This window comes from Salvia splendens, chromosome 13 (assembly GCF_004379255.2).
Source record: "Salvia splendens isolate huo1 chromosome 13, SspV2, whole genome shotgun sequence".
Lineage (NCBI taxonomy): Eukaryota > Viridiplantae > Streptophyta > Magnoliopsida > Lamiales > Lamiaceae > Salvia > Salvia splendens.
Genome location: NC_056044.1, coordinates 28,408,914 through 28,434,726, shown reverse-complemented (window position 1 = coordinate 28,434,726; position 25,813 = coordinate 28,408,914). Strand labels below are relative to the sequence as shown.

The following is a 25,813-nucleotide window of genomic DNA, read 5'->3' as shown; positions in this document are numbered from 1 at the left end:
TTGATATTGCCATTGAAGAAAAGAAACCAGAAGATATAGATGATAAAGATTGGAGTACCATAAATCGGTTAGCTTGTGGAACAATTCGGTCGTGTCTATCCAGGGAGCAGAAGTATGCTGTCAAGAATGAGACTTCTGCACATAGATTGTGGAAGACACTGGAGGACAAATTTCTGAAGAAGAGTGGTCAGAATAAGCTCCTTATGAAGAAAAGGTTGTTCCGATTTGAATACCGATCAGGTACCACTATGAATGAACACATTACTTTGTTTAACCAATTAGTAGCAGACCTGCTAAATTTAGATGTGAAATTTGAGGATGAGGATCTGACATTGATGTTGTTGTCGTCTCTACCTGATGAATTTGAACATCTGGAGACCACATTACTCCACGGTAAATAGAATGTGTCTTTAGATACTGTATGTTCTGCTTTGTATAGTCATGAATTGCGAAAGACAGATAAAATGAAAGGCAAAGCAGTTACAGATGAAGCATTAGTGGCAAGAGGTCGTCAACAAGGCCGATCAAAGGAGATAAGAGGAAGGTCCAAATCGAAAAGGCGAGTTGCCAAAGATGAGTGTGCTTTCTGTTATGAGAAAGGACATTGGAAGAAAGACTGCCCAAAGTTGAAGAAGAAAGAAAAGGCTTCGCAAGATGCAAATGTTGCTGAATGCAAAAATGATGCGGAGTCAGATTGTTCTTTAACGGTTTCACCTTCAACATCGCATCCAGACGAGTGGATATTGGATTCAGGTTGCACCTATCATATGTGTCCCATCAGGGAGTGGTTCTTTGATTTCGAAGAACTCAATGGCGGACTTGTTTACATGGGGAATGACAGTCCATGTAAGACAGCCGGGATAGGCTCAATCAAGCTACGGAATCAGGATGGATCCACTAGAATTTTGAAGGATGTGCGGTACATGCCCCAATTGAAGAAGAATCTCATCTCATTAGTGGCCTTAGAATCTAAAGTCCTAGTTGTGATGATGCGAGATGGAATTCTTAAAGCAACTTCAGGAGCATTGGTGATGCTGAAAGGTGTGAGGAAGAACAATTTGTATTACTACCAAGGTAGAACAGTTGTTGGGACAGTAGCAACTGCAACTTCGAGTAATAAGAAGGATGCAGAGGCAACGAAGCTTTGGCATTTGCGATTGGGACATGCTGGTGAGAGATCATTGCAAATTCTCGCCAAGCAAGGATTATTGAAAGGTACGAAGTCTTGCAAATTAGAGTTTTGCGAGCATTGTGTTCTGGGAAAACAACGAAGAGTGAAATTTGGCACTGCAATCCATAATACGAAGGGAATTCTGGATTACGTGCACTCAGATGTGTGGGGACCTGCCAAGACTCCGTCACTTGGAGGTAGACACTATTTTGTCACTTTTGTTGATGATTTTTCCAGGAGAGTTTGGGTGTACACTATGAAGAGCAAAAATGAAGTCCTTGGAATTTTTCTGAAATGGAAAGCTCAAGTTGAAAATCAGATGGGGAGGAAGATCAAGGTTCTCCGATCTGACAACGGTGGAGAATACAAGAGTGATCCTTTCCAAGATGTATGCCAGGAGTGTGGCATAGTTCGGCACTTCACAGTGAGAAATACACCACAGCAGAATGGAGTGTCAGAGCGTATGAATCAAACACTAGTGGAGAAAGTTCGTTGTACGCTGTCTAATGCTGGGCTAGACAGAAAATTTTGGGCTGAGGCCATCTCATACGCTCAACACATTGTCAATCGTTTGCCATGTTCTGCCATTGATGGCAAGACTCCTTTAGAGGTATGGTCCGGTAAACCAGCAACTGATTATGATTCTTTGAGTATTTTTGGTTCTATTGCATATTATCATGTGACTGAATCAAAGTTGAATCCACGTGCAAAGAAGGCTTTGTTTATGGGTTTCAGTGTTGGTGTTAAAGGATATCGGTTATGGTGTTTGGAGTCTAAGAAGACGATTGTAAGTAGGGATGTTACCTTTGATGAATCTTCCATGTTGAATAAGGTAAATCCAAATAGTAGTGATACTTCGCAGCAGGTGGAGTATACACCGAAGCAGGTGGAGTTCGAAGAAACAGTTGTGATCCCAACTACGAACACCACAAATGACTCTCCTAAAAAAGAAGAAGAGTCAGATGATGAAGAGGTTCCACCCCAAGAACCTTCGCAGCAATCAGAGCCAATTGCAGTAAGGCGAACGAGGCGGAAAAATAAGAAACCTGCTCGATTTGCGGATATGGTAGCATATGCGCTTCCAGTTGTTGATGATGTTCCATGTATCTTTTCGAAAGCTATTGAAAGTTCAGAAAGCGATGGTTGGAAAGGTGCTTTGGAAGAAGAGATGCAATCTCTTCAGAAGAACAAGACGTGGAAGCTGATGCCATTGCCTAAAGGCAGGAAGGCAATTGGATGTAAATGGGTTTTTGCAAAGAAAGAGGGATTTCCTAACAAAGATGATGTTCGCTACAAAGCAAGATTGGTAGCTAAAGGCTACACCCAGAAGGAGGGAATTGATTACAATGAGGTATTTTCTCCTGTTGTTAAACATTCCTCCATTAGAATTTTGTTGACTTTGGTAGCGCAGTTGAATTTGGAGCTAGCTCAACTTGATGTGAAGACCGCGTTTTTACACGGTGATCTGAAGGAGGAAATCTATATGACCCAACCGGAGGGATTCAAGGTTGCTGGTAAAGAAAATTGGGTTTGCAAGTTGAACAAATCGTTATATGGATTGAAGCAGTCTTCAAGACAGTGGTACAAACGGTTTGACAAATTTATGAAGGATCAGATGTACACAAGAAGCAAATACGACCACTGTGTGTATTTGCGCAGACTTCAAGATGGTTCCTACATCTACCTACTCTTATACGTTGATGATATGCTGATAGCATCAAAGAGCCAAGTTGAAATTGACAGATTGAAGGCTCAGTTGAGTAAAGAGTTCGAGATGAAGGATTTGGGGGAAGCCAAGAAGATTCTCGGTATGGAGATTACAAGGGATAGAGAAGGAGGCAAGCTTTGGCTGACACAGAAGCAGTATTTGACCAAAGTACTACAGCGTTTTGGTATAAATGATGATTCCAAACCTGTAAGTACCCCACTTGCTCCTCATTTGAAACTTAGTTCTCAGTTATCTCCAAATACGGAAGATGAGCGGGGATATATGGCAAAAGTTCCCTATGCTAACGCAGTTGGAAGCTTGATGTATGCAATGGTGTGTACAAGACCAGACATTTCACAGGCCGTTGGTACTGTGAGCAGATACATGCATGTTCCAGGCAAGGGTCATTGGCAAGCTGTGAAATGGATTCTGCGGTATATTAAAGATACTGTAGATATTGGTTTGTTGTTTGAGCAGGATAAATCACTTGGTCATTTTGCAGTTGGATATTGTGATTCCGACTATGCTGGTGATTTGGATAAGCGAAGATCTACTACTGGCTATTTGTTCACTTTAGCGAGTGTGCAGTTAGTTGGAAGTCTACCTTGTAGTCAACGGTAGCTTTGTCTACGACAGAGGCAGAGTACATGACCATTACTAAAGCTGTGAAGGAGGCGATTTGGCTTCATGGGTTGCTGAAAGAATTGGGTGTTGGTCAGAAACAACTTGAAGTATATTCTGACATCCAGAGTGCTATTCATTTAGCAAAGAATCATGTCTTTCATGCAAGGACGAAGCACATTGATGTTCGCTATAATTTTGTGCGGGAAATTCTCGAAGAAGAGGAAATTGTCATCAGAAAGGTTCCAACTTTGGAGAATCCTGCAGATATGTTGACCAAGGTGGTAACGAGAGCCAAGTTTGAACATTGTTTGGACTTGGTTAATATTCTGCGATTTGGAGCTGGCGCTTGACTGCGCCAATATGAAAGCACCGCGAGTCGTTTGTTTGGATGGAGAAGATCTGTGTTCGGTGGGATTTGATATTTTGTCAAGGTGGAGATTTGTTGAAATTTGACAAAAAATTGTCCCACATCGGTGGGCATTAGGAAATTGGGGGGAGTGGCTGCCTATAAAAGGGGCACTCCTCCCTCATTTGTAATCCATCCCAAATATTGTATTCTCTTCTCCGTCTATATATAAGCGGGCTCTGCAGAGGGTGCTCGGAGACGTAGGCAATTTGGCCGAACTTCGTTATCAAAGTTTCGGGTGTGTTCTTTCTTTATTATTTATTTTGTTCCGCATTTATTTCTGGCTTTATTTTTTGTTGGGATATTGTATTCAATATTATTTGCGGGTTTGGTAGTAGTGTTTTGTACGGTTCTTTTGGGTGTTTTTATATTGTGATAAATACACCGACTGATAAATTCTGTTAGGAATCTGGTATTTAAGAGGGACAGTGTCCTCGCCAGTCTTTCCAAAGAATTTATTTGGAGAAGTAATTTTATCGAGTAGACCCCATTGAGTTAACTCTGAAATTACTGAATCGGTTCATTTCACTATTTGAGAGAAAATTACCCGGTTTTCTCAACATGACTTTCCTTCCCTTTATTAATGTATCGAACAACAACTGGACACGGCTTATACCAATTCAATTGTGCAGAGAGCCACTGTCCAGAAGCTGCGCGTGGCTTACTGGCTCCATGCTGCAACCTCCATCACAGGGTGATAACTCAGGTGGAATTTTTGCTGGATTTGAACTCGATTATGCATTTTTTCTAGATTTCCAGTATCATAAAGGCTGTTTGCAACTTAAAGAAAGATCAAAAGATTAGGTAGATTATCAGCTTAAGATGAATCTCGTCTTGATCCAAAGCAGAGCAAGAAATGAATCACCCTGGTGGCTTCAAATTCAAGAATATACTTTTATATCTTGAAAGATGCATCGATTACTATTAGTAACAGTTGATACATCAAGCATCCATTATAGATATAGTTTTCTTTTCTTTTGAAACGATTACAAGCAACAGTTATTATGCAGTGAGCACTACTTAATGCCCTAATTATACAATTTGTACTCATGATCAAACTGCAACACCAAATACAAGTATAACCAAAATTCTCAAAGCAAACAACAAAAATTTCATGGTACCTCTACAACATGTTTCATAATTCTTCCGCATTTAGTAGACATTAAAAAAAATACTTTAATTAATTAAACTTGAATTTAATTTAATCGACTAACTAAAATGAATGAATTATTACTTTTCTTTTGGGGGACATATCATTATTGAACATTGAGTTTACAGGTGTGTGATAGCGAAGAGTGTAACTAGAAAAAGACTATATCTGTCATGTAGTGGCTTTACACAATATTAAGACATAAATTTTTATTTTTTTAAAGCAAAGACTTCCAATTTGGAAAAAGTCTTTGTTTTTTATTTAATAAATAAAAAACTTCTCACTTTGTGACATCAAATGAATAAAGACTTTATTTGTCTGTTTCAATTTTGAAAAATTAAAATGCAGAGAAGCTACAAATTTGATGAAGCCTTCCTCTTTTCTTCTTCTTATAAATTTGACGAAGTCGTCGTCTTGTTAACTTGAAAGTTGCAGGTTGCAAGTTGTAACCGACAAAAAATCAATATAAAATTTAGGGGAAACATGAATATTACACATGATTACTTTTACCTTCACTCTAGAAGGATTTGTGAGTATATAAACAAAAAACGAGTTTTGAGAAATGTAAGACAATATATACAGCATTAGATGGAGTCAATCGAGGTGGGTGGCACAAGGAAGGAAACTTACCTGCTGATTCGACGAAAATAGAGTTGGCAGTCACCACACAACCAAGGCATAAGTTGTCTTGCCAAAAAGAATCTATTCTTCCAGTTTGCCATTGATAATCTGATCTATTCCGAGAGATGATCACTGAAGCATCTGCCTCCTATCTTTACAACAAAATTGATAACTTTGTGGCTGCAGAAGTGAAACTGCGGGGGAGCCTAGATCAAAGAATCAACGAGTTGACGAGTGAACATGAGTTGATCACAGAAGTTCTCAAAGGTGCAGATGCCCTCAAAGAGCCGGATAACCAATTTCGGGTGTGGATTAAGCAGCTTCGCAACATATATCATGACATTGGGAGTGTTGTTGGTATGTATACATACAGAAAAACTGAAAAAAATGCTACCCCATGGTACACTGGATTACCAAAGATGAGGTCTCATGACATCTCCGATAAAATAGATGACATTGAGAAAAGGCTCAAAAGCATCAAAGAGAAGAAGGAGAGATACTCGGTCTCTTCAACTTCAACTTCAACTTCAACTTCGGCTGAGCATCAAGCAGGAATTGCTCCTCTGTACACCCCTGAAACAGAGATTGTGGGCATTGAGGAACCAAGGAAAAAGCTGGTCTACTGGGTACATGGTTTTGAACAAGCGTACAGAACCATGTTCGTGGTGGGAATGAGTGGATCTGGCAAGACAGCACTTGTCAAAGTGGTGTATGAACAGCTCAAGGCAGACTTTGATTGCCATGTTTGGCTCACTGCATCCATGTTTGAGAAGATGGAAGATCTCCTGTCAACCATGTACAACAAATTAAGCAACCCAGCAGGAGTAGGTCAGTCTTCCTCGACTTCTTCTCAGGATCTTATTGGCATGTTGAAAAATTATCTGATAGACAAAAGGTACCTAATAGTTCTTGATAATTGGAATAGAAATGATTGGAGATCTGTTAGATATGCGTTCCAGAATTGTAACAACAGTAGAGTGATAATCACTACAACAAGAGGAGATATAGCTTCTTTATGTAGAGATACATCTACTGATGATATCTATAAAATTCCACCTTTGCCTTTGGATAAGGCTGAAGAACTCTTCTGCAGAGAAGCTTTCCCCGAAAGTGGCATGTATCCTTTGGAACCACACCTGCGTGAGGTATCTGAAAGGCTCTTGATAAAATGTGAAGGACTGCCACTTGGAATAGTCGAAATGGGGAAGCATTTATCCCGCAAAGAGAGAAGAGAGTCGATATTCAAACAAGTGGAGAGTAGTCTACAAGATGAGTTCGAGCGAGAATTGTCAAGCATCCAACAAGTACTGCTATCTGGTTATAATGACTTGCCGTACCATCTCAAATGCTGCTTTCTGTACATGGGCATGTTTCCAGAGGATCAACAAGTGAACCGTAGGATGTTGATTAGGCTGTGGATAGCAGAAGATTTCATAGAAAAACGGAATCAAACTGAACCAGAAGATATCGGAGAAGGGTACCTAAAAGAGCTCATGGAGAGGAACTTAGTAGAGGCCAGTGAAATGGAGTTTGATGGAAGACCACGAACCTGCCGACTCCATAACTTTATGCATAAGATTGTTCTCTCTAAAGCAAAGGATGAGCAATTTTGCCTAGTCACAGGTGAAGGTAATATTTCTGAAAAGGTGCAGAGAATATCAATACAGAGCAGTGAATTGAACATACAAGATGAAGGCATGTATCACATCCGTACCTTCTTCTCAGCAAGCTTAGGAAGGAAGATTCCACGAGGCATCATTCCCAGAATGATTCTTCTGAAAATTCTGCATTTGGATAATGCGATTTTGGATGCACTTCCTAAAGGAATTAAGGAGCTTTTACTATTGAAGTATTTGTCTCTACGTAACACAAATATCAAGCAGCTCCCCATAAGCACAGGGCGGTTGAAACTCCTTGAAACCTTGAATCTGAAGCAAACATTAGTGACAAGCTTGCCAAAATCACTGCTTGATCTTCAGAAACTCCGGCACTTGCTTGTTGGTCGCAAAAGCTTTGCTTACCGCGAGGCTTTTGATGCAGTTCATGGTGTCATGGTACATGAAGAAATAGGTTCATTAACCAACCTGCAGAATCTATCATTTGTGAGAGCAGATGGGGATCACAAACTGATTTTGGGGTTACAAAATCTGAAAAAGCTCAGGAAGCTAGGGATTGTTGATTTACCAAGCAGCAGTGGATCAATTCTGTGTAAAACAATCCAAATGCTAACGAGTCTCCGTTCCTTGAGTATGAAATCATCAAAGATGGGTGAAATTCTGAGCATTAAAGAAATCAATAAACCTCCCCAACTCCAGCGTTTGTATTTGTGGGGGAGCTTGGAGAGGATGCCTTCATGGATCGCAAAGCTCGACGACCTGGTTAGAATACGGCTCAAGTGGTCTAGGCTGCCAGCTTCCGACAATCCAATAACAATCCTTGGGAAGCTTAACAATCTTCTGGAGCTCCAGTTGCTTGATGCCTACACTGGAAACATGTTAGAATTTTGTGGTGGAACATTTTTGAAGCTCAAGATACTGGAGTTAAATCAAATGGAACAGCTTCAAATGATCAAGACAGGCAAGGGAGCATTACCTGGCCTCCAGAAACTCTCCATAATCCTATGTCCGAAGCTGAGAGATCCAATTGGCATCGCCAACATCCCTCAACTCAAAGAGCTTCATTTCAGAGAGATGCCTCAAGATTATGTGAAACCTCTACTGAGAAGTGGTCCACTGCACCACTTTGTCAGGCATGTAAGGATAAGACAGGACTAAGGAAGAAAAGGTACGTGTATTCTACAACCACTGGACTGGAAGTGACCTATGAATATACACTGTTCTTAGCATGATTTAGGACTATTCTATATTGTTTGTTCATTATAATTGTTCTATCTATCTTGTGGCTTAAGTTCATATCTATTGTATTGTGGATTTTGTGAAGGTTGATTTGTTTTACTTCATTATTGAACTCAATGTACTCAATGTTATGTAAAATTAGTGTATTTCATTACCCTTTGCCCCTTATACTATTTTTCTTATTGATGGAGTTCATTGATTATTTAGTTGCACATTAACCTTTGTGATATACTCCTTATACTATCATACTCTCTCACTAAAAAGGTAAAACCAAAAACAGAAACACCATCGTATACACACAAACAATAATTGTTATTTTGTCTCTCAGTTATAAACAAATATTGACCTGAAACCTACAATCTCCACTTCTAGTTTGTGAATTGTGATCTACTTATGCAGAAAATTGATGTGCTGAAATTGTGTTAATTTACATTTTATGCTGCAAACAGAATCAGAACAATAATTTATAGTTCAGCATTACATGGAGAAGAAACAAACACACGAAATTTACATCAGAAGATCATAATGATAACGGAATCGATGATCGTATTACCCGTTTCCTTCCCCATTCCGCTGATTGCTGAAGCTCATCCGACATCCGACTTCCTCTACCTAGTGTGGAAACGCCGCCGTTTCGATTTTCCAGCAGTCTCCAAGACTTCCGCTTGAAATTCTCAGCTGCGAATCATAGTTTCATAATTTCATTAGAAGCTATGATGGAAGAAAAAAAATGAAAAAGTGATTTAGTTTCAATAAAACTTATTAACTACTAAAGATATGTTAATTAGCTAGTGTTGATGGAAACTCATATGTTAATACGCCTTTGAATTCATGCTTTTCTGCAGCACTGAATCAGCTAAAAACATTCTTCTTATTAATTAAGTGAACAAAAGTGGCTGAATAATTCTAGCTTTATCGATATGTTAATCATTATTGCATCCAACTATCTCGAATTCATGTCTTATCAAACTCACTATCTTCTGAAAAAACTTGCATATTGCCATTTAACAAAGTGTAGTAGTAGTACTCCTATATCTTTCTCATATTTCAACATTGTTTGTTGGTGTGATTCTAAAAAATGCTAAAAGTTTATTTTTGCTTTTAAATATGCTGTCATTTACGATTTTGAACTAAAACATCATGTCCGAAAGCCTCAAATTTAAACATTATGGATTTGTCCATTTTTTGTCCTATTCCAACCTCAAATCTGTTTAAATGCTAAGTAATGTTTTCAATCAAATCCACTCCACATAAATATTAAATTCATACATAATCCACTCAAGTTATAATCCTCAAAAGTTACAATTCTTAAATACTAGTGACAAACCAATAATACAGAACTGATGATTCATTTATTGGAAATCAAACCAAAATACAAAACAACCAGTGCAGATGCTCTTGAATTCATAAAGAAAATTCATATTTACTTGAGTACTATCACTTTGCAGCAGCAGATTCAAAGCCTCAAAGAGCTGATCTCCTGCAATAGAAAATGGATTACATCCCTTCTGTTCACTTTCAACTACTAAGAATAATAGTATATTTTGCTTAATTAATGCTCCAGAAAATACCTTGAAGCCTCACATAATGTAGTATAATAATTTAACTAGCAAAATCACAAGTTATTACTCTTTTAATTGCTCCACATCAGTCAAGTATATGATACCTTCATCATATTGAGAATTTCTTCATTGTAATCCTCTTCTTGTGGACCAGCATGAGCAAAGAAGGATCTGCAGTAATGAATTCGAAGGAGAGCCACTGAACAATGTTAAAACTGAACAAGAAACAATAATTTGTATGTTTCCAATGTGATAAAAGGAAACCAGAGAAAGCTTCTGTTAGCAAAGTGATGTGCATGCTGTCCTTATTCTTAGCATCTAGAAACATTGTACGATGATTGAACTTGAACATGTGGATAGAAAATGGGGTATCTCACCTTCCCATATCGGCATATTCGTCTCCATCGCTGAAAATTGAAACATAAATATTCAGAAGTTAGAGCAACCTAAAACACTCAACTCTATTGTGAGCCTAATGTAGGACTAACCTCTGAAATTTGACGGTTGTCGGTTTCTCGTAGAAAGAAGAAGAGCCGATAACTTGAAGCCTATTATATCGATCCGGTTGTAATTGGCTGGCACACGTCAAAGTTAAAGGATTGCAGTCCTCCAATTCAATCTCTATGATCTTAAATGCCTCTAAATGCAGAGAAGCAGGCTTCTGAATCTCTTTTAGTTTGTAGCAATGCTTCATGCTTAGATATGTAAGCTTAGGGAAGCTTTCATATCCTGGTTTCCACTGCTCCAAATCACTCTCTTCAATTAGAAGAAACTCAAGACTCCTAAAACTTCCCTTCTGCGTTTCCCAACGCGAACCTTGAAATGCGTAGGATCGCAGTTTGAGTGCTTTAAGACTTGGCAGTGAGCCAATGACATTCATGTATTCCCAAGGAAAACCCATTCCACTCAAGTGTAACTTTTCCAAATTACGCGGCAACTTCAGTAACCCGGGGGTCACCGGGAAAACATGACCGTGCTTGACCACGGGATTTGCGATACTGATTTTGAGTGTCTTCAAACCTCTAAGTGTTGAAATGCAACCAAAGCAACTCAAAACGTCGTTATGGTCATCATAAGGCGTTAACTCGATCCGTATCCCTAATTTCTTTATGTTAGGAATTCTTCTGGAGAGGTTCAAGACCGTACAAATGCTAGCATTCACACCAACAAGTGTTGAGAGCTTTTCCAAAGAAGCAACATGAGATGGAGCAACAGGGCTCTTTCCCAATATCTCAATATGCTCTAATTCTCGCATATCCCATATTTGTACCGGTACATATGATGGGGCTTCACGACGCCTAATGTTCAGATGTGGATGGATAATCAAGGCTCGGAGGTTGAAAAGTTTGGATATGGTTGGAGGGAGTTCTCCGTTGCAAGTTAGAGCAAGGTATTTTAGGTGAATTAGCGACAAAATTTCCATTGGGAAAGTATAGAAACGTTGTGTGAGAGCATCTATCTCCCTTAGCAACACGAAACCGACATCTATACAGACTGGATATTGTTGGTAAGGACCATAGAAAAGGAGCGAACGTGAAGAGGATGCACAATCCAATGTCACTGAGTTGCGAAACTCTTTGATGCCAAATAGAATGTTATTTTCGAGACACAAGCCTCGTTGATCTTTTAGATCTTCAGCATCAATTAACTTATTTAAGACAAGATAAAACTTGTTCTTACTAGCCTCTACTCTACACACGTACCGCCATGAAGAATGAAGACGACAAGTTTTATACTCTTCAACAGTAAACTCGTTCGAAGTTTTATCCACACTCTTCAAGGTGCACAAAGCAAGACTGTAGAAGGAACCTAGCAGTCCCAAACATACCCAATCATCCGACAACCCCGCAGCAGCGAGCTTCATAATAATCTTGGAATAGGGGGTGTCATAATCCGAAGGGAAAACTCCCATAAATAGAAAAGGCATTTTAAGACCCTGAGGCAAGTAGTTGTAACTTGGGAAAAGTACCTTTGATATTTGATTATAGGCATCCGTGAACACTGAATTTCTCCTTTCCGCCACTTCATTCCAGTAGACAGGGTCTCTGTTCTGCTCGGATTTCGATAGGATGTCAGCAACAGCGACTATCATGAGAGGGAGACCTTCGCAATGCTTGGCAATTTTGGCAGCAGCTTTCTGGAGTTGAGGAGGGAAAATCTCTTCACCGAAGACCTTGTCACATAGCAGATGCATACTTTCTTCTTGGTTCAAAAACCGCACCTCGTAGCAATAAAGGTTATACGATAACATCCAGCCTCGATGTCGACCAGTAAGCAAAACATGAATGCATTCATTTTTCATGTTTGATAACAAGGAATTGAATACTTTTTCCTCCCAGACATCGTCCAAAACAACGAGACATTTCTTGCCATCAACCAATCTTTCTTCCAAGCAGTCACCTATTTCTTCATCTCCTTGATCAGAGATTCCACACAGTTGAGCAAGAATGCCTCGTGAAATTTGACTGATCGGTTGAGGCACTCTGCCTACAGTGACCCATGCACGACGCTCATATTTGCTCTGGATTTCCGGATCTTGATAGATTTGCATAGCGAGAGTGGTTTTCCCAACGCCTGCTGTTCCATAAAGCGCGTACACGCGCTTCTTGCCGATATATCCTTGCATAAAATCGGTTTTGACATGTTGGAATTGGTCTGATAAACCAATCATGTTTGAGTTGTTTCTATGAAAACCAATTATTGAGGAGATAGGTTCGTCCTGAGGCATATTCTTCACTTCATGAGTGTAGTCCTTCTGCATATCCTCGAGCGTCTGGATTAAGGAATGAGCAAGACTCTGCAGATCAATGGAGACTATCTCTGGAATGGGAAGGAATCTGTTGTGTGAGAAGGGATTCCAATGAGTCTTCGAATTTCCATATTGCGTCTTTGATTCTTCCATCCAAAGCATTCACCTTCTTCCTGCTTTTGCTTGGACTAGTGTAGTCCAATTTTTCTAGAATTTTTTTCAATGGCTCCAACTCGTTGCGCACGACATCGATGATTTGTTGAGAGCGACCAACGAGGCTAAAACGAGGACAACGGAGAATGTTGTTAATTGTATTCTTGAGAGAAAGCACAGCACCATAAGCAGTCATTTCTCTGATATCAAAGTTGGTGGTGGAGTGGTGATGGAGTTGTGTGTGATGAAAGCAGTGATTTGTGAAGAATGGGAAAATGGAATGTGATAGTAGTATAACTGTAAGTTCAATTTGGCATGTGATACTAGTCTTATACTATCATTATTTAGTTTAGATATATTAGGGATTTGCATATATTTTTCTATATATTTGTTTTCTTGTTCATTAAGTCAATAGCATTATAAATAGGAGTTATTGTTATCACTTTATTCATTCAATCAATATATGAAATTATCGTTCTTTTGGCTCAATTGAGTAGCAAATAAGAAACATCTCCTAAGTTTGCCGACGAGGCTGATCTCGCGCTCAACCGCCCCTTTTTTGCCGTCCAAGTCACGACCCAACGTTGGGCGCTCGACAACGACGGCATCTCGTTTCTTAATTTTGTGTGGAAATCGATGTTAAGGATTTAGGTCCTTAACAACTGGTGCTTTCATTGAGAGCTGGCCCTCCCACCATCTCGAACTGAAGCTACATCGCTGCCCGACGGAAAACATTCCGCGCACAGCAACTGCTTTGGTTGTCGAGTCCCGCTTGTCCGCCGAGCACTAGCCGCAGGACCACACTACTTCTGCAACGCCCAACGGGAAGGATTCCCGCGTGCCGCCTCGAAGTCAGACGATCATCATCCACCACAGCCACGCCTCAACATGTCATACGACTACGCCGGCTATCGCCGTCGTCAATACGGCTTCCCTTAGGCCACACAGCCATTCCGTCCCTACCAGCCCTCCCAACCTCGCCGTGTAACCAGTTGGGACCCTCCGAGCAGCCGGGTGGAAGTACTCCGTCCGCCGTCGTGGCCTGATCCAGAATCACCTTACGTCTCACACCACTTGGATCCACCTGATCGTCGCTCACGGCCGAGATACCAGCCCATCGGATACCGCGATCGCGCGCAAGACGCTTGGCCCCGACACCGCGGCGGCTACGTCGAGAGGGGTGGCCACCTATCTGATCGCGGAGATCATCAGACCCAATTAGGGTTTGATCGCTACCCGACAATCGCAACGCAGCGGCACCGCCCAACGTGTTGGGACTCACCGGTACAACAGCAGGACCGCGGCTACCCGACCATTGACCGGCCCCGACGCTCGGAGACGTGCTGGGACCGACCTCGCCCTCGGGAGGAGGTGAGAGCGCGAGTCCAGCCCGCCTCCCACCAGCCCCGCTACTCCACCGAAAAGCCAACGCGGGACCTGTACAGTCAGCCCACGCGTGTGACCAGTCAAACTCCAGAGCAGCCACGCCTGTCGCTAATACGGGCCTCCCAGGCGGAGAAGTCAGAAAGGTACAGGTTGGGTCTCTGCTGGCACTGTCCCGATAAATGGATAAGGGGACATGTGTGCAAACAACGCATTCTATGTTATGCGGATGATGGGGAGGAGTTTGAGGAGAACATTCAAGATGAGAATTTAGCTGAAGAGAAAACTGATAATACTCCCACGATAGTATTCGGTGATGATGTTCCCAATGACGTTACCGATGTTCACAATGATGGCGCTCCTCTTGATGTTCCAAACAACGAGTCCCCTGGAGAGTTCGTCAAGAACAAAGGGATTGTCAAGAATGACAATGAGTCACCGCAAGTGCTCGTTGGGGTATATGATGAGAAGATTGGTGAAAAGGAGGAGACATTGCTAGAAGATAAAGAGGAGGATGGTTCTATTGGTGAAGTGAAGAAGATAATCGCCTCACTCAATGTTGTTCAAGTGTCATCCAAAAATGTTGTTGGAAATTGTTGGGGCAAGAAAGGAGATGGTGCTTACACCGATTTGCCCGTAATTGTTTGTGTTTATGTGGATTTGAATGTCGGTGATGTTCCAAGTATGAATCATCGATCAACATCGCTCGACAAAGATGCAAGGTTGATCCCTCCGAGTAATGACATGCCATGCTTGGGCATTCTGGGAGGCATGGACAAGCTTTTCGATTTGGCAAGGAATTTTTCCGACAAAGTTGGGTCTCCTTTGTTGATTTTTTATGGAAGTGAAGAAGGGAGACGTTCATCTGTTCGGTGTGTGTTTGATCCAGGAGGAGTTGCCTCGCCGAAGCTTCTGCTTTCAACTCTCCTTTTTGCTTCGTGGTTCCCACCTTGAGGACAAGGTGGATTTTAACCGTGGGGGAGTTGATACGAGTCTTATACTATCATTATTTAGTTTAGATATATTAGGGATTTGCATATCTTTTTCTATATCTTTGTTTTCTTGTTCATTAAGTCAATAGCATTATCACTTTATTCATTCAATCAATATATGAAATTATCGTTCTTTTGGCTCAATTGAGTAACAAACAAGAAACATCTCCTAAGGTTGCCGACGAGGCTGATCTCGCGCTCAACCGCCCCTTTTTTGCCGTCCAAGTCACGACCCAACGTTGGGCGCTCGACAACGACGACATCTCGTTTCTTGATTTTGTGTGGAAATCGACGTTAAAGATTTAGGTCCTTAACAGCCTGCCAAAAAAAGTAATTATTGCCTACATTTCTAGTTGTACCTACTTTTCGGTTTTAAATGCATTTCATAAAATTGTACTACCTCCACATACTATAAAATTGTAAATGGATTTTAAATTGCAATTGATAAATTAAAAAATAGGTAGTATTAGTAATGTTAGTGGAATGTGGGATTTATATTTATAATGATGTGTAGTTAATATTTATTTAAACAATTTCCTATTAAATGTATATTCTTTATTTTGTCTGAAAATACTTTCATAAAAAAATGTATAAATATTTATATAGTCTTATCTCCACGCAATTAATTGCTTTAAAATTTCGTATGCGAGAATAGACCTCACTTTCTTTCTATTTTGTCCACATATTCTTTCTTTTTAAAAAGATTTTTTTTTCACATTTATTTAATGAACGTATTTAATTCTTTCGAATCTGTCGTTTTAATTAATTGTGCATTAAATCATACTGAGCTAATTTTCAATAGAGTGATGCTAACACTAACCAGTTTGCAACACTATAATTAAATTATAGATTAACAAAAAATATATTTATAAATTTGAAATATATAATAGTGAATCTTAGTTACAAATTTTAAAAAGAAAAAAAAAAGTTAATAATAAACTCAAGTAAAAAAAATCAATCCTAATGGAAATGATAACTGAACAAATTAATCTACTACATTTGTATTCGATTTTTTTAAATGTAATTGAACAATTAAGGTGAATTTTAGATTCAGATAAACAATCAATAATGATTAATGTATAATTTTAATTCAAATTAAAAAAAATAGTTGTTTAGTTTAATCTAAATTCACATTTAATATTGAATTCAATCTAAACACTACTGAATATTTCAGTTGATTATATGTGCAACTAGCTCTAAGTTCAACTAAATTGTTTAATTACATCTTATAATCGAGTGAATCTAAGCACTATTGAATTACTCAATTGATTTTATGTTCAATTAACTCTAAATTCAAATGAATTGTTCGGTTACATCTTATAATTTAAACTAAGCATTATTGAATTAATTCTAAGTGCAACTGAATTGTTTAGTTACATCTTACAATCAAGTGAATCTATGCACTATTGAATTGCTCAATTGATTTATGTTCAATCAACTCTAAGTTCAATCGAATTATTTGGTTACAAATCTTATAATCGAGTGAATCTAAGCACTATTAAAGTACTCGATTAATTCTATATTGAAGTGACTCTAATTTCAATTGAATTATTAAGTTAGTGAATCTAACCACTATTATTTGAATTGTTTAATTGATTATATATTTTTCGAATTATTTGGTTGCTTCTTATATTCAAGTGAATCTAACCACTATTATTTGAATTGTTTAATTGATTATATATTTAATCGAATTATTTGGTTGCTTCTTATATTCAAGTGAATCTAAATACTATTGAATTGTTCAGTGGAATACAACTTCAAAGAATTATTTAATTGCATCTTACTTAATATTTAAGTGCATCTTGTGTTGTTTGCTTATATTTATTTTTATTTTATTAATAAAATTTAATTATTATTACGACAATTAGTTAATTTTGTTATTATATCAATTAACTGATTGAAATTAATTAATCAATAGATAAGTTTAGAATCGTAATAATTTTCTTAATTTATTAGATTGGACTTAATTTATCTAAGGATTATTTTTTGTTTATTTTTATAATTATTTTAAAATGCAAATTTAAAGAACCAAAATATCAAAACCGGAGACTTTCACGTCTTGTGAATTTCAACCATTACTTTAGAATTATGTAAGGTGCCCCACGCTTGGATACTCAACGACGGTCGGCATCTCATCCTCATCTTCCTGCTCGACAACTTCTCCAACAACCTATTCAAATTTTTGTCTAAAAAAATGTAAATCGGGTTATATGATTATATCCCTTTATTGAACCCCTATCAAATTGGGGATTTTGCACATATTTTTGTGAAGATGGATGAAACTGTGAGAGAGAAATTAAAAATGGCTCCATTTTGTGAAAAGGATGATGATGTGGCGAATTTTTGATGGGAATAAAGGCAAGTAATAAATGATCACAACACGGGAAATTACGTGGTTCGATTTACTGAGGTAAATCTACGTCCACGGGAAGAAGAGAGGGCAAATTTGTATTGCTTGGTCTCGCTTACAGATTACAATACTGATTTGCTATAGGATTCAGGATCTAGAGAGCTTAACCCCTGTCTATCTGATCTAGGTTCTATTTATACATTGAACTAAGATCGTGGTTTGCAGCACCACTCACTAGATCGTGGATGGTTGATAACTGCTTAACACCACTAAATAGATCGTGGGTGTAATGGAGGTCGTGGAGATCCGGCATGGGTCCACTATCTCCTTGTTCGGTCGAACACTGAGACCGAACTGCTGAACTTTGCCGATTAGCTTTTGCCGATCTGAGAGTAGAGCTTGATTGGTTGGCTTTTACCGAGCTGTAGGCTGCGACCGAACTCTTTGATTGTGCCGAACCGAACTCTTTGGTCATGCCGAACTGATACTCTTTCTTGGGTTTTGAGAGTAGAGCTTGATTGGTTGGCTTTTACCGAGCTGTAGGCTGCGACCGAACTCTTTGGTTGTGCCGAACCGAACTCTTTGGTCATGCCGAACTGATACTCTTTCTTGGGTTTTGGGCTGATGGGCCGTCACTGTTATTGGGCTCGCAACTAGGGTTTAGTTGTTTAGTTCGTACCCCATCACCACCCCCCCGAAAAGCGAAGTGAATCACTTCGGCATTTTGGATAAATGTAAGGGGGAGGCTGACGTCAGGGGACGTGCCATGCGCGTGTCTGCATTAAATGTGACAGTAAATCCGGCCGTTGAATCCAGAAAAAGTGGGATTTGAAACGGCGCGACGGATTTGAAATGCCTTTGCGAATCCGATAAATATTTCCTTTCTTCATCATTGGAAACACTTTTGCGATTATTTCTTCTGTATTCTCTCCCTTTTTCGAAAAATTTTCTTCCGCTTCTTCAAGACTTTCTTCAGACTTTCGACCATCAGAGAGTAAGAATCATGTCTTCTTCTTCTGAATCTGTTTCTGAATCAGGTAGCGGTAGGAAGGGGGGTAAGGGGTCTTCTGGCCGGAAGAAGTCCGGGGAGAAGACGGTAGAATATTTTCCGAGCATTTTGAGTAAGGATACTGTGATATCCTTACACGGAAAATATTTTCTACCTGGGGGTTTAGTGGTAGTTCCCTACGACCTTCATAGGGCTGATTCGCCGCCGGAGGGTTACGCCACCGTTTACGAAGCCTGCTTGGAATGCGGGCTTCGTTTCCCTCTTCCCCCTGCCTTTGTAGAGCTTCTTGATTTTTTTCAACTCCCTTTAGGTCAAGTGACTCCGAATTCTTGGAGGCACTTATCGACCTTTGCTGCCGAACTGCGTAGATTAAGAAAGGATCTGTCTCTGAGGGCAATCCTTAATTTCTTTCAGTTTAAGAGGAAGGGATCCTGGTTTTACTTGATCCCTTTACAGCCCTTTAGAGCCTTTTGTAAAACCAAATGGCCGAAATGGCAAAATCGTTTCTTTTTTTTACAATAGGACAGCGGCTCCGGGCTTTCCGTGGAGAGGGCCGAAGTCCGTAATTCCTCATCCTCGGTTAGAACCGTTGAACGAGCTCGAGGGCGAGCTCAATAAGATTCCTATGATTAGGAAACAGTACTCGGAATCTGAGCTCGTCAAGGGTGACCTCGTGTTCGATATCTCGTCTTCGGACGAAGAGACTGAGGGTGAGGATTTCTTTTTTATGCTTTACTGCTTTAACGACGAAGACTAACCTTGTTTTCTTGCTTTTTGGCAGTGAACATGCTAAACAAGCTCGGTCGCAAATCCTCCGAATCTAATGAGCCGGAGAGACAGAAAGCCACCGGCTCGGCGTCTGATGCCGAGAAGAATCCGAAAAGGCAGAAGACCTCTTCTTCGGATCCAAAAAAGCCGGAGTCGACTTCGGCAAAGGGGAAGGGGAAGATTCAGAAACCCCCAAGAGCGCCGGAGAAAGACATTGTCTTGGCGGCCCCTTCGGAACATGTCTGTGAGCCTTTTGCATGGCCAACGGACTTTGTAGAGGTGAATTCTCTTCTTGATTTTCTGGCCTTGCTTTTTTCCTATATTTTTTGTGGCCCCTCTGTTGACTTTTTCCTTTTTCCATTTTCAGAGGAACGATATGCTCTCCAAGCTCGTCGCCGTTGAACTCTCCAAAGCGTCCAACGATTATGCTGAGATGCAGAGGAAGTTGAATGCTGCTCGTCACCAGGCCGAACAGGCTCGGGCAGACTTTGAGAAGGCAAGGGCCGCTAGGATCTCGGCTCAGGATGAAGCTCAGCGTGCCAAAAACCAGCTCATCATCCAGAGAGAGCAATCTAAACAGAGGGAGGCTGCCGCCGTGGTTGCTCAGGGGGAGGCTCTCCGTGTTTTCGCGGAGAAACTCTTTTTGAGCAATCAATTTTCGGCCTTTATCGGTGATCTGCTGAAATTGATGACCGATAACGCTGAGCAGGGACCCGAAGTCGTCCTGCCGCTGTATGGCCGAGAGATTGCAGCTCGTCTCCAGAGTCTGCCGCTCCTTGAGGAGCTTGCTTCTTCCTCGGTCCTGCTCTCTGCTGAAAGAGTCCGTAACTGCCGCGCTGACCGGGACGAGAACATGGAGGCCATCTTTGCCTCCTTGGGACCTGTTTCACCCGCTTCAATCTTTAACGAAGAGGGTGGGCAGGAAAACGAGGCCGGCAAGGAGACCGAGCAGACGGATCAGCAGGCCGGCGACGGGCATGCCGAGCAGGAGGTGCAGCAGATCGGCGATGAGGGCACCGAGCAGGCTGGAGGGAGTAGGGAGGCCGAGGCTGAAGCCGAAGTTGACAAGGAGAAGGAGGCTGAAACCCACAGAGGAGCCGGAGACGAAACTGGCGGAGTATGATTTCGTCTCCCTTCTCTTAGTTTAGTTTCTCTCTCTCCTTGTAAAATGGCCTTGAAGCCCTCCTTGTGTAAAAAATTTTTCTTGTGAATGAAAAAATTCTTCTTTCTACACTCGTGTCTTCTTTATAGCTTTTCGTAATCTCTTTTACTCCTGTTGTGGTTTACTACCTGCTCGGTAAACTGAAATGCCGAACTGACATAGCTGCTTTGTATTCTTAACTCTAAGGAGCTGGAGGTACTTCACTGGAAGCGGCTATACTCTTCGGCTTTAAACGAAGCTGAGAAAAAAGCCATAGATGACCAGGTGAAGTATGACGAACTCTTGGCTCGGTTAGTGGAGCTGGAGTCCAACAATAAGGACTTAAAGTCCATAAAGAAAGATCTGGATGCCGAGCTGAACACTGTCATCGCTGAGAGGACTGCATATGAGGATTTCATCTGCGGGCGCGGGGGAATGACCATATCTGAAGTTCAGAATCAAGTTGATGAACTGTGGGAGGAGCTTCATGTACTCCGGAAGAACAATGCGCTGGAGAGCTCGGCTTGCCAACAAGTTGTGAAGTCATTGCGGCGCTTGGCTTCTCGGTACGACATCATTCTTTCCCGGCGTCCCTCAATCGAGAGATTCCTTAGGCGTTTCCCGCCAACAGATGCTCACACTCCAACTCAAACCTCTAATCCACTTGCTCAAGACTCTGCTCCAAACCAACAACGGACTCAGGATGAACCGGAAACGTCAAGACGAGAACGTACTCCAAGTCAGCAATGGACTCCGGAGCAACCGGAAATGTCAAGACGAGAACGCCCTGAAGTTCGTAGAGGAGTTGTGATTATGAGTGAGCAAGATCAGCGGATGCTTCGTGAAGAGACTCTTCGCCGCCGAGGTGCTAGAACTTCCCGGACTCAGGGAAGGGGCGGTAGGTCGATCAGAGCATCTCGTCGACCTACTTATTCTTCAACTGTTCGGAACACCCGAACTCAGCATCATGAGGATTTTTTGGATAGGTGGCTCAACTTTAGCAACCGTGGACAGTAGAATAGTCCTTTGTAATGGTGTAACGCCTTCTCGTAGGGCAGCGAAATTGTATGCCGAACAAGACTTAATAAATGAAATTTTTTCATTTCGCTTCTATCACTGCGTATTTACAGTTCAGCGATTTTTTATTTCATTTATTGTACTCGTCCGCGGTCTTATGAAGAAAACTCTTCTTTGACCGGACTCGTCTTCGGTCTTATGAAGTAAATTCTTCTTTGACCGGACTCGTCCTTGGTCTTATGAAGTAAACTCTTCTTTGACCGGACTCGTCCTTGGTCTTACGAAGTAAACTCTTCTTTGACCGGACTCGTCCTCGGTCTTATGAAGAAAACTCTTCTTTGACCGGACTCGTCCTCAGTCTTATGAAGAAAACTCTTCTTTGACCGGACTCGTCTTCGGTCTTATGAAGAAAACTCTTCTTTGACCGGACTTAGTTTGTGTCCTTATTTGGCGAGTTTTATCGCTTGGATTGGACTTTCCCTTTGTGTCCTAATTTGGCGAGTTTTATCGCTTGGATTGGACTTTCCTTTTGTGTCCTAATTTGGCGAGTTTTATCGCTTGGATTGGACTTTCCCTTTGTGTCCTAATTTGGCGAGTTTTATCGCTTGGATTGGACTTTCCTTTTGTGTCCTAATTTGGCGAGTTTTATCGCTTGGATTGGACTTTCCCTTTGTGTCCTAATTTGGCGAGTTTTATCGCTTGGATTGGACTTTCCCTGGTTGACCGAAGTGGTTTTCGGCTCATTGCAGTCCGTTTCAGACGAACTGCTTGTTTCTTAAGCTGAATTGTGGTCTTGTATCTTCCTTAGAAGCTTGGACTCACAATTGTCTTTAATACATGATCTAAAAAGGGGATCAGCCTTTAAAGATCAATATACCTCAGTACTATTTATAAGAGACAAAACGCACATAGAGACTAAACGCACATAAAGACAAATAAAAAAGACGAAAAAGATTTTAAACTTTTATAAAACGACCAGCATAAAGGACAAATAGAAACATGAAAGCACATATCCCTAGGACCGAACTAGATACAAGACTGACCGGACCTTGTCTCTTACAAATGGAACTTCTTGAGGTTGGAAATATGCCATGTTCGGGGTACTTGTTCTCCTGACATGTGAGTCAATTTATAAGACCCTTTTCCCAGGACTTCTGACACCCGATACGGACCTTCCATGTGGGTTCAAGTTTGCCCAGCTTTTCTGCTCGGCTTACTTCATTGTTTCTCAATACGAGATCTCCCACTTGAAACTGCAGCTTTTTCACCCTTTGGTTATAATACCGGGTTACTTGCTCCTTGTACTTGGCTGCTTTTATGCAGGCCAGTTCTCTTCTTTCTTCGGCAAGATCTAGTTCGGCTCTCGGTCCGTCATCATTCAGTTCTGTTGAGAAATTGAGTGTTCGGGGGCTGGGTATGCCGATCTCAACCGGAATTACGGCTTCAGTGCCGTACACTAGACTGTACGGAGTTTCACCGTTGGAGGTTTTTGGTGTAGTTCGGTAAGACCATAGGACTTGAGGAAGATTTTCTACCCATTGTCCTTTGGCTTGTTCTAACCGAGCTTTTAATCCTTTCACCAAAATACGGTTTGTTACTTCCGTTTGTCCGTTTGCTTGTGGGTGAGAGACCGAAGTGAACCGCTGTTGAATATTCAACTCTTGGCACCAATTCTTGAATGTCTTGTCGGTGAACTGAGTCCCATTATCCGAAATGAGGATATGGGGTATGCCAAATCGGCAAACTATGTTCTTCTAAACAAAATCCAATGCCTTCGAGCTCGTTATCGTAGCTAATGGTTCAGCTTCCACCCACTTTGTGAAGTAGTCCACGGCAACGATCAAGAATTTCATTTGCCGAGGAGCTTGTGGTAGTGGTCCTACTATGTCTATGCCCCATTGCATAAAAGGCCAAGGGCTTTGCATAGCACATAGATCGGTCTGCGGCATCCTTGGGATATTTGCATGGATTTGGCACTTCGTACATTTCTTAACGAGCTGTACTGCTTCTTGTACCATAGTTGGCCAATAATATCCCCATCTCAGAACTTTTTTAGCTAAAGCTCTAGCTCCGATGTGGCTGCCGCACGATCCTTCATGAACTTCTCTAAGGATGTAGTCCGTCTCTTCTGGTCCTACACATCGCAATAACGGTTGAAGGTAGGACTTTCTATATAGGACTCCTTCATGAAGTTCATACCGAAGTGCTCGGCATGTGACTTTCCGAGCTTCTCTCTTATCCTCGGGCAGTTGTCCTTGATCTAGATACTTGGATATTGGCGTCATCCAGTTCGGCGAGCTGGTTACTGAAAGTACCTCAGCATCATCAATGCTTCTGTGCGGTAATTCCTCCACTTTTGAGCTCGGATATGAGGCCAACTTGCTTAAAGTATCTGCTCGGCCATTTTCCGCTCTGGGAATGCGGATTATCCGAAAATAAGAGAAACTTCGGCTAATGCTTTGCGCTTTGTCCAAGTATTTTTTCATCCTTTCATCTCGGGCTTCACTTGTACCCAACATGTGATTCACTATGACTTGTGAATCACAATGGATTTTGAGAGATTTGATAAATAGACTTTGCGCTAACCGAAGTCCGGCAAGAAGGGCTTCGTATTCGGCTTCGTTATTAGTGGTTGGGAATAAGAACCGAAGTGAATAAGTTACCTCGTGTCCGTCGGGAGCGATAAGTAGAATACCAGCTCCACTTCCAGTCTTATTCGAAGCTCCATCTACGAATCCAACCCAACAGTCCGGCGGCTCTACTTTGGGTTCCTGGGGCTGTGTTGGTTCATCATTGGTAGGGCTTTTCGGTTCGGCAATAATAGGGATTGCTTGATCGAACTTTGCCTCTACCAGAAAATCTGCCAAGGCTTGTCCCTTGATGGCTTTCCGAGGTAGATATTCTATTGAATGTTCTCCCAACTCTATGGCCCACTTGGCAATTCTGCCTGATGCTTCAGGCTTAGTCAAAACTTGCCGAAGTGGAAGATCGGTTAAGACGCATACCTTGTGAGCATAGAAATATGGCCGCAGTCTCCTTGCTGCATTTACTAGTGCCAGAGCAATTTTTTCCAGAGGTTGATACCTTGTTTCGGGACCTCTTAATGCTCGGCTTGTAAAGTAGATAGGACGCTGCTTTAGGCCTTCTTCTCGTACAAGTACCGCGCTAATGGTTTGATCTGATGCCGCTAAATATAAGAATATCACTTCGGCATCTGTTGGAGCAGAGAGAATAGGGAGTTCGGCTAAATAACTTTTGAGTTCGTCAAAAGCCTTTTTCTGTTCGGCTCCCCACTCAAACTTTGGTGCCTTCTTCAAAACATTGAAGAACGGCAGTTGCTTTTCGGCTGCTTGGGAAAGGAATCTATTCAGTGCTGCTAGACATCCAGTTAGCCTTTGCACATCATGTATGGACTTCGGCATTGCCATGTTCTGAACAACTTGAACCTTTAGGGGATTTGCCTTGAGTCCGTCCTTTGAAACCCAACAACCCAGAAACTTTCCCGAATCTACCAAAAAGGTACATTTTTGGGGATTGAGTTTGAGGTTGGCTTTTTTGAGCACGTCGAGAGTTGATTTGAGATTGTCTTCGTAATCCGAAGTGCTTCTACTTTTAACAACTATGTCGTCAACATAGACTTCAACCTCTTTTCCGATCAGGTGCCGAAATAGCTTGTCTACCATCCTTTGATATGTGGCTCCGGCATTCTTTAAACCGAATGGCATCTTTTTATAAGCAAAAATGCCGAAGTCAGTAATGAAAGCCGTTTTTGAAGCATCATTCTCATCCATTAAAACTTGGTGGTATCCTTTATACAAATCAAGAAAACAGAAAATTTCGAAGCCTATCAAAGCTTCTACTTTTTTATCTATGTTCGGAAGGGGGTAGCAATCTTTAGGACAGTGCTTATTTAGATCGGTAAAATCTATGCACATCCGCCATCCTCCTTCTTTTTTCTTGATCATCACAGGATTGGCCACCCAAGAAGGATATTTTACTTCGAATAATACATCCGCTTTCAGTAATTGGCGGACTTCGTCATGGATGACTTGATTTCTTTCTGCCGCAAAGAGTCTTTGCTTCTGTTTTATAGGCCGGACTGAAGGATCAATATTTAACCGATGTGCAATTACCTCGGAAGACACTCCGGTCAT

The 25,813-nt window shown here is 41.2% G+C and overlaps 2 protein-coding genes across 3 annotated transcripts; one reads left to right on the top strand and one right to left on the bottom strand.

Moving 5' to 3' along the window:
- Positions 1–4,351: 4,351 nt before the first annotated feature.
- LOC121762108 (disease resistance protein RPM1-like) lies at positions 4,352–9,061 on the top strand. Its single transcript, XM_042157878.1, has one exon. The coding sequence runs from the start codon at positions 5,806–5,808 to the stop codon at positions 8,452–8,454; it is 2,649 nt and encodes an 882-aa protein (XP_042013812.1). The 5' UTR covers positions 4,352–5,805; the 3' UTR covers positions 8,455–9,061.
- Positions 8,235–13,285, bottom strand: LOC121762109 (putative late blight resistance protein homolog R1A-10). 2 transcript variants are annotated; one of them, XR_006042163.1, is made up of 6 exons: positions 10,586–13,285; positions 10,475–10,504; positions 10,202–10,268; positions 9,963–10,015; positions 9,089–9,213; positions 8,235–8,412 (listed from the first exon to the last, which is right to left on the bottom strand). XR_006042163.1 is itself a non-coding variant. In XM_042157879.1 (4 exons), exons 1-4 carry the CDS (start codon positions 13,006–13,008, stop codon positions 9,992–9,994), a joined length of 2,544 nt encoding a protein of 847 aa, XP_042013813.1. In that variant the 5' UTR covers positions 13,009–13,285; the 3' UTR covers positions 9,764–9,991. The 2 variants fall into 2 exon arrangements, 1 of the variants encoding a protein (XP_042013813.1); XM_042157879.1 differs by lacking the exons at positions 8,235–8,412; positions 9,089–9,213 and having other exon boundaries at positions 9,764–10,015.
- Positions 13,286–25,813: the final 12,528 nt, after the last annotated feature.

What these genes read in the sequence shown, in the direction of transcription:
- LOC121762108 (XM_042157878.1), top strand. Translation starts at nt 5,806, where the DNA reads ATGATCACTGAAGCATCTGCCTCCTATCTTTACAACAAAATTGATAAC.
- LOC121762109 (XM_042157879.1), bottom strand. Translation starts at nt 13,008, where the DNA reads ATGCTTTGGATGGAAGAATCAAAGACGCAATATGGAAATTCGAAGACT. An exon ending in GAATATGCCGATATGGGAAG is followed by an intron (nt 10,269 to 10,474) that starts GTGAGATACCCC and finishes TCATTACTGCAG; the next exon opens with ATCCTTCTTTGCTCATGCTG. An exon ending in AAATTCTCAATATGATGAAG is followed by an intron (nt 10,016 to 10,201) that starts GTATCATATACT and finishes TTTCTATTGCAG; the next exon opens with GAGATCAGCTCTTTGAGGCT.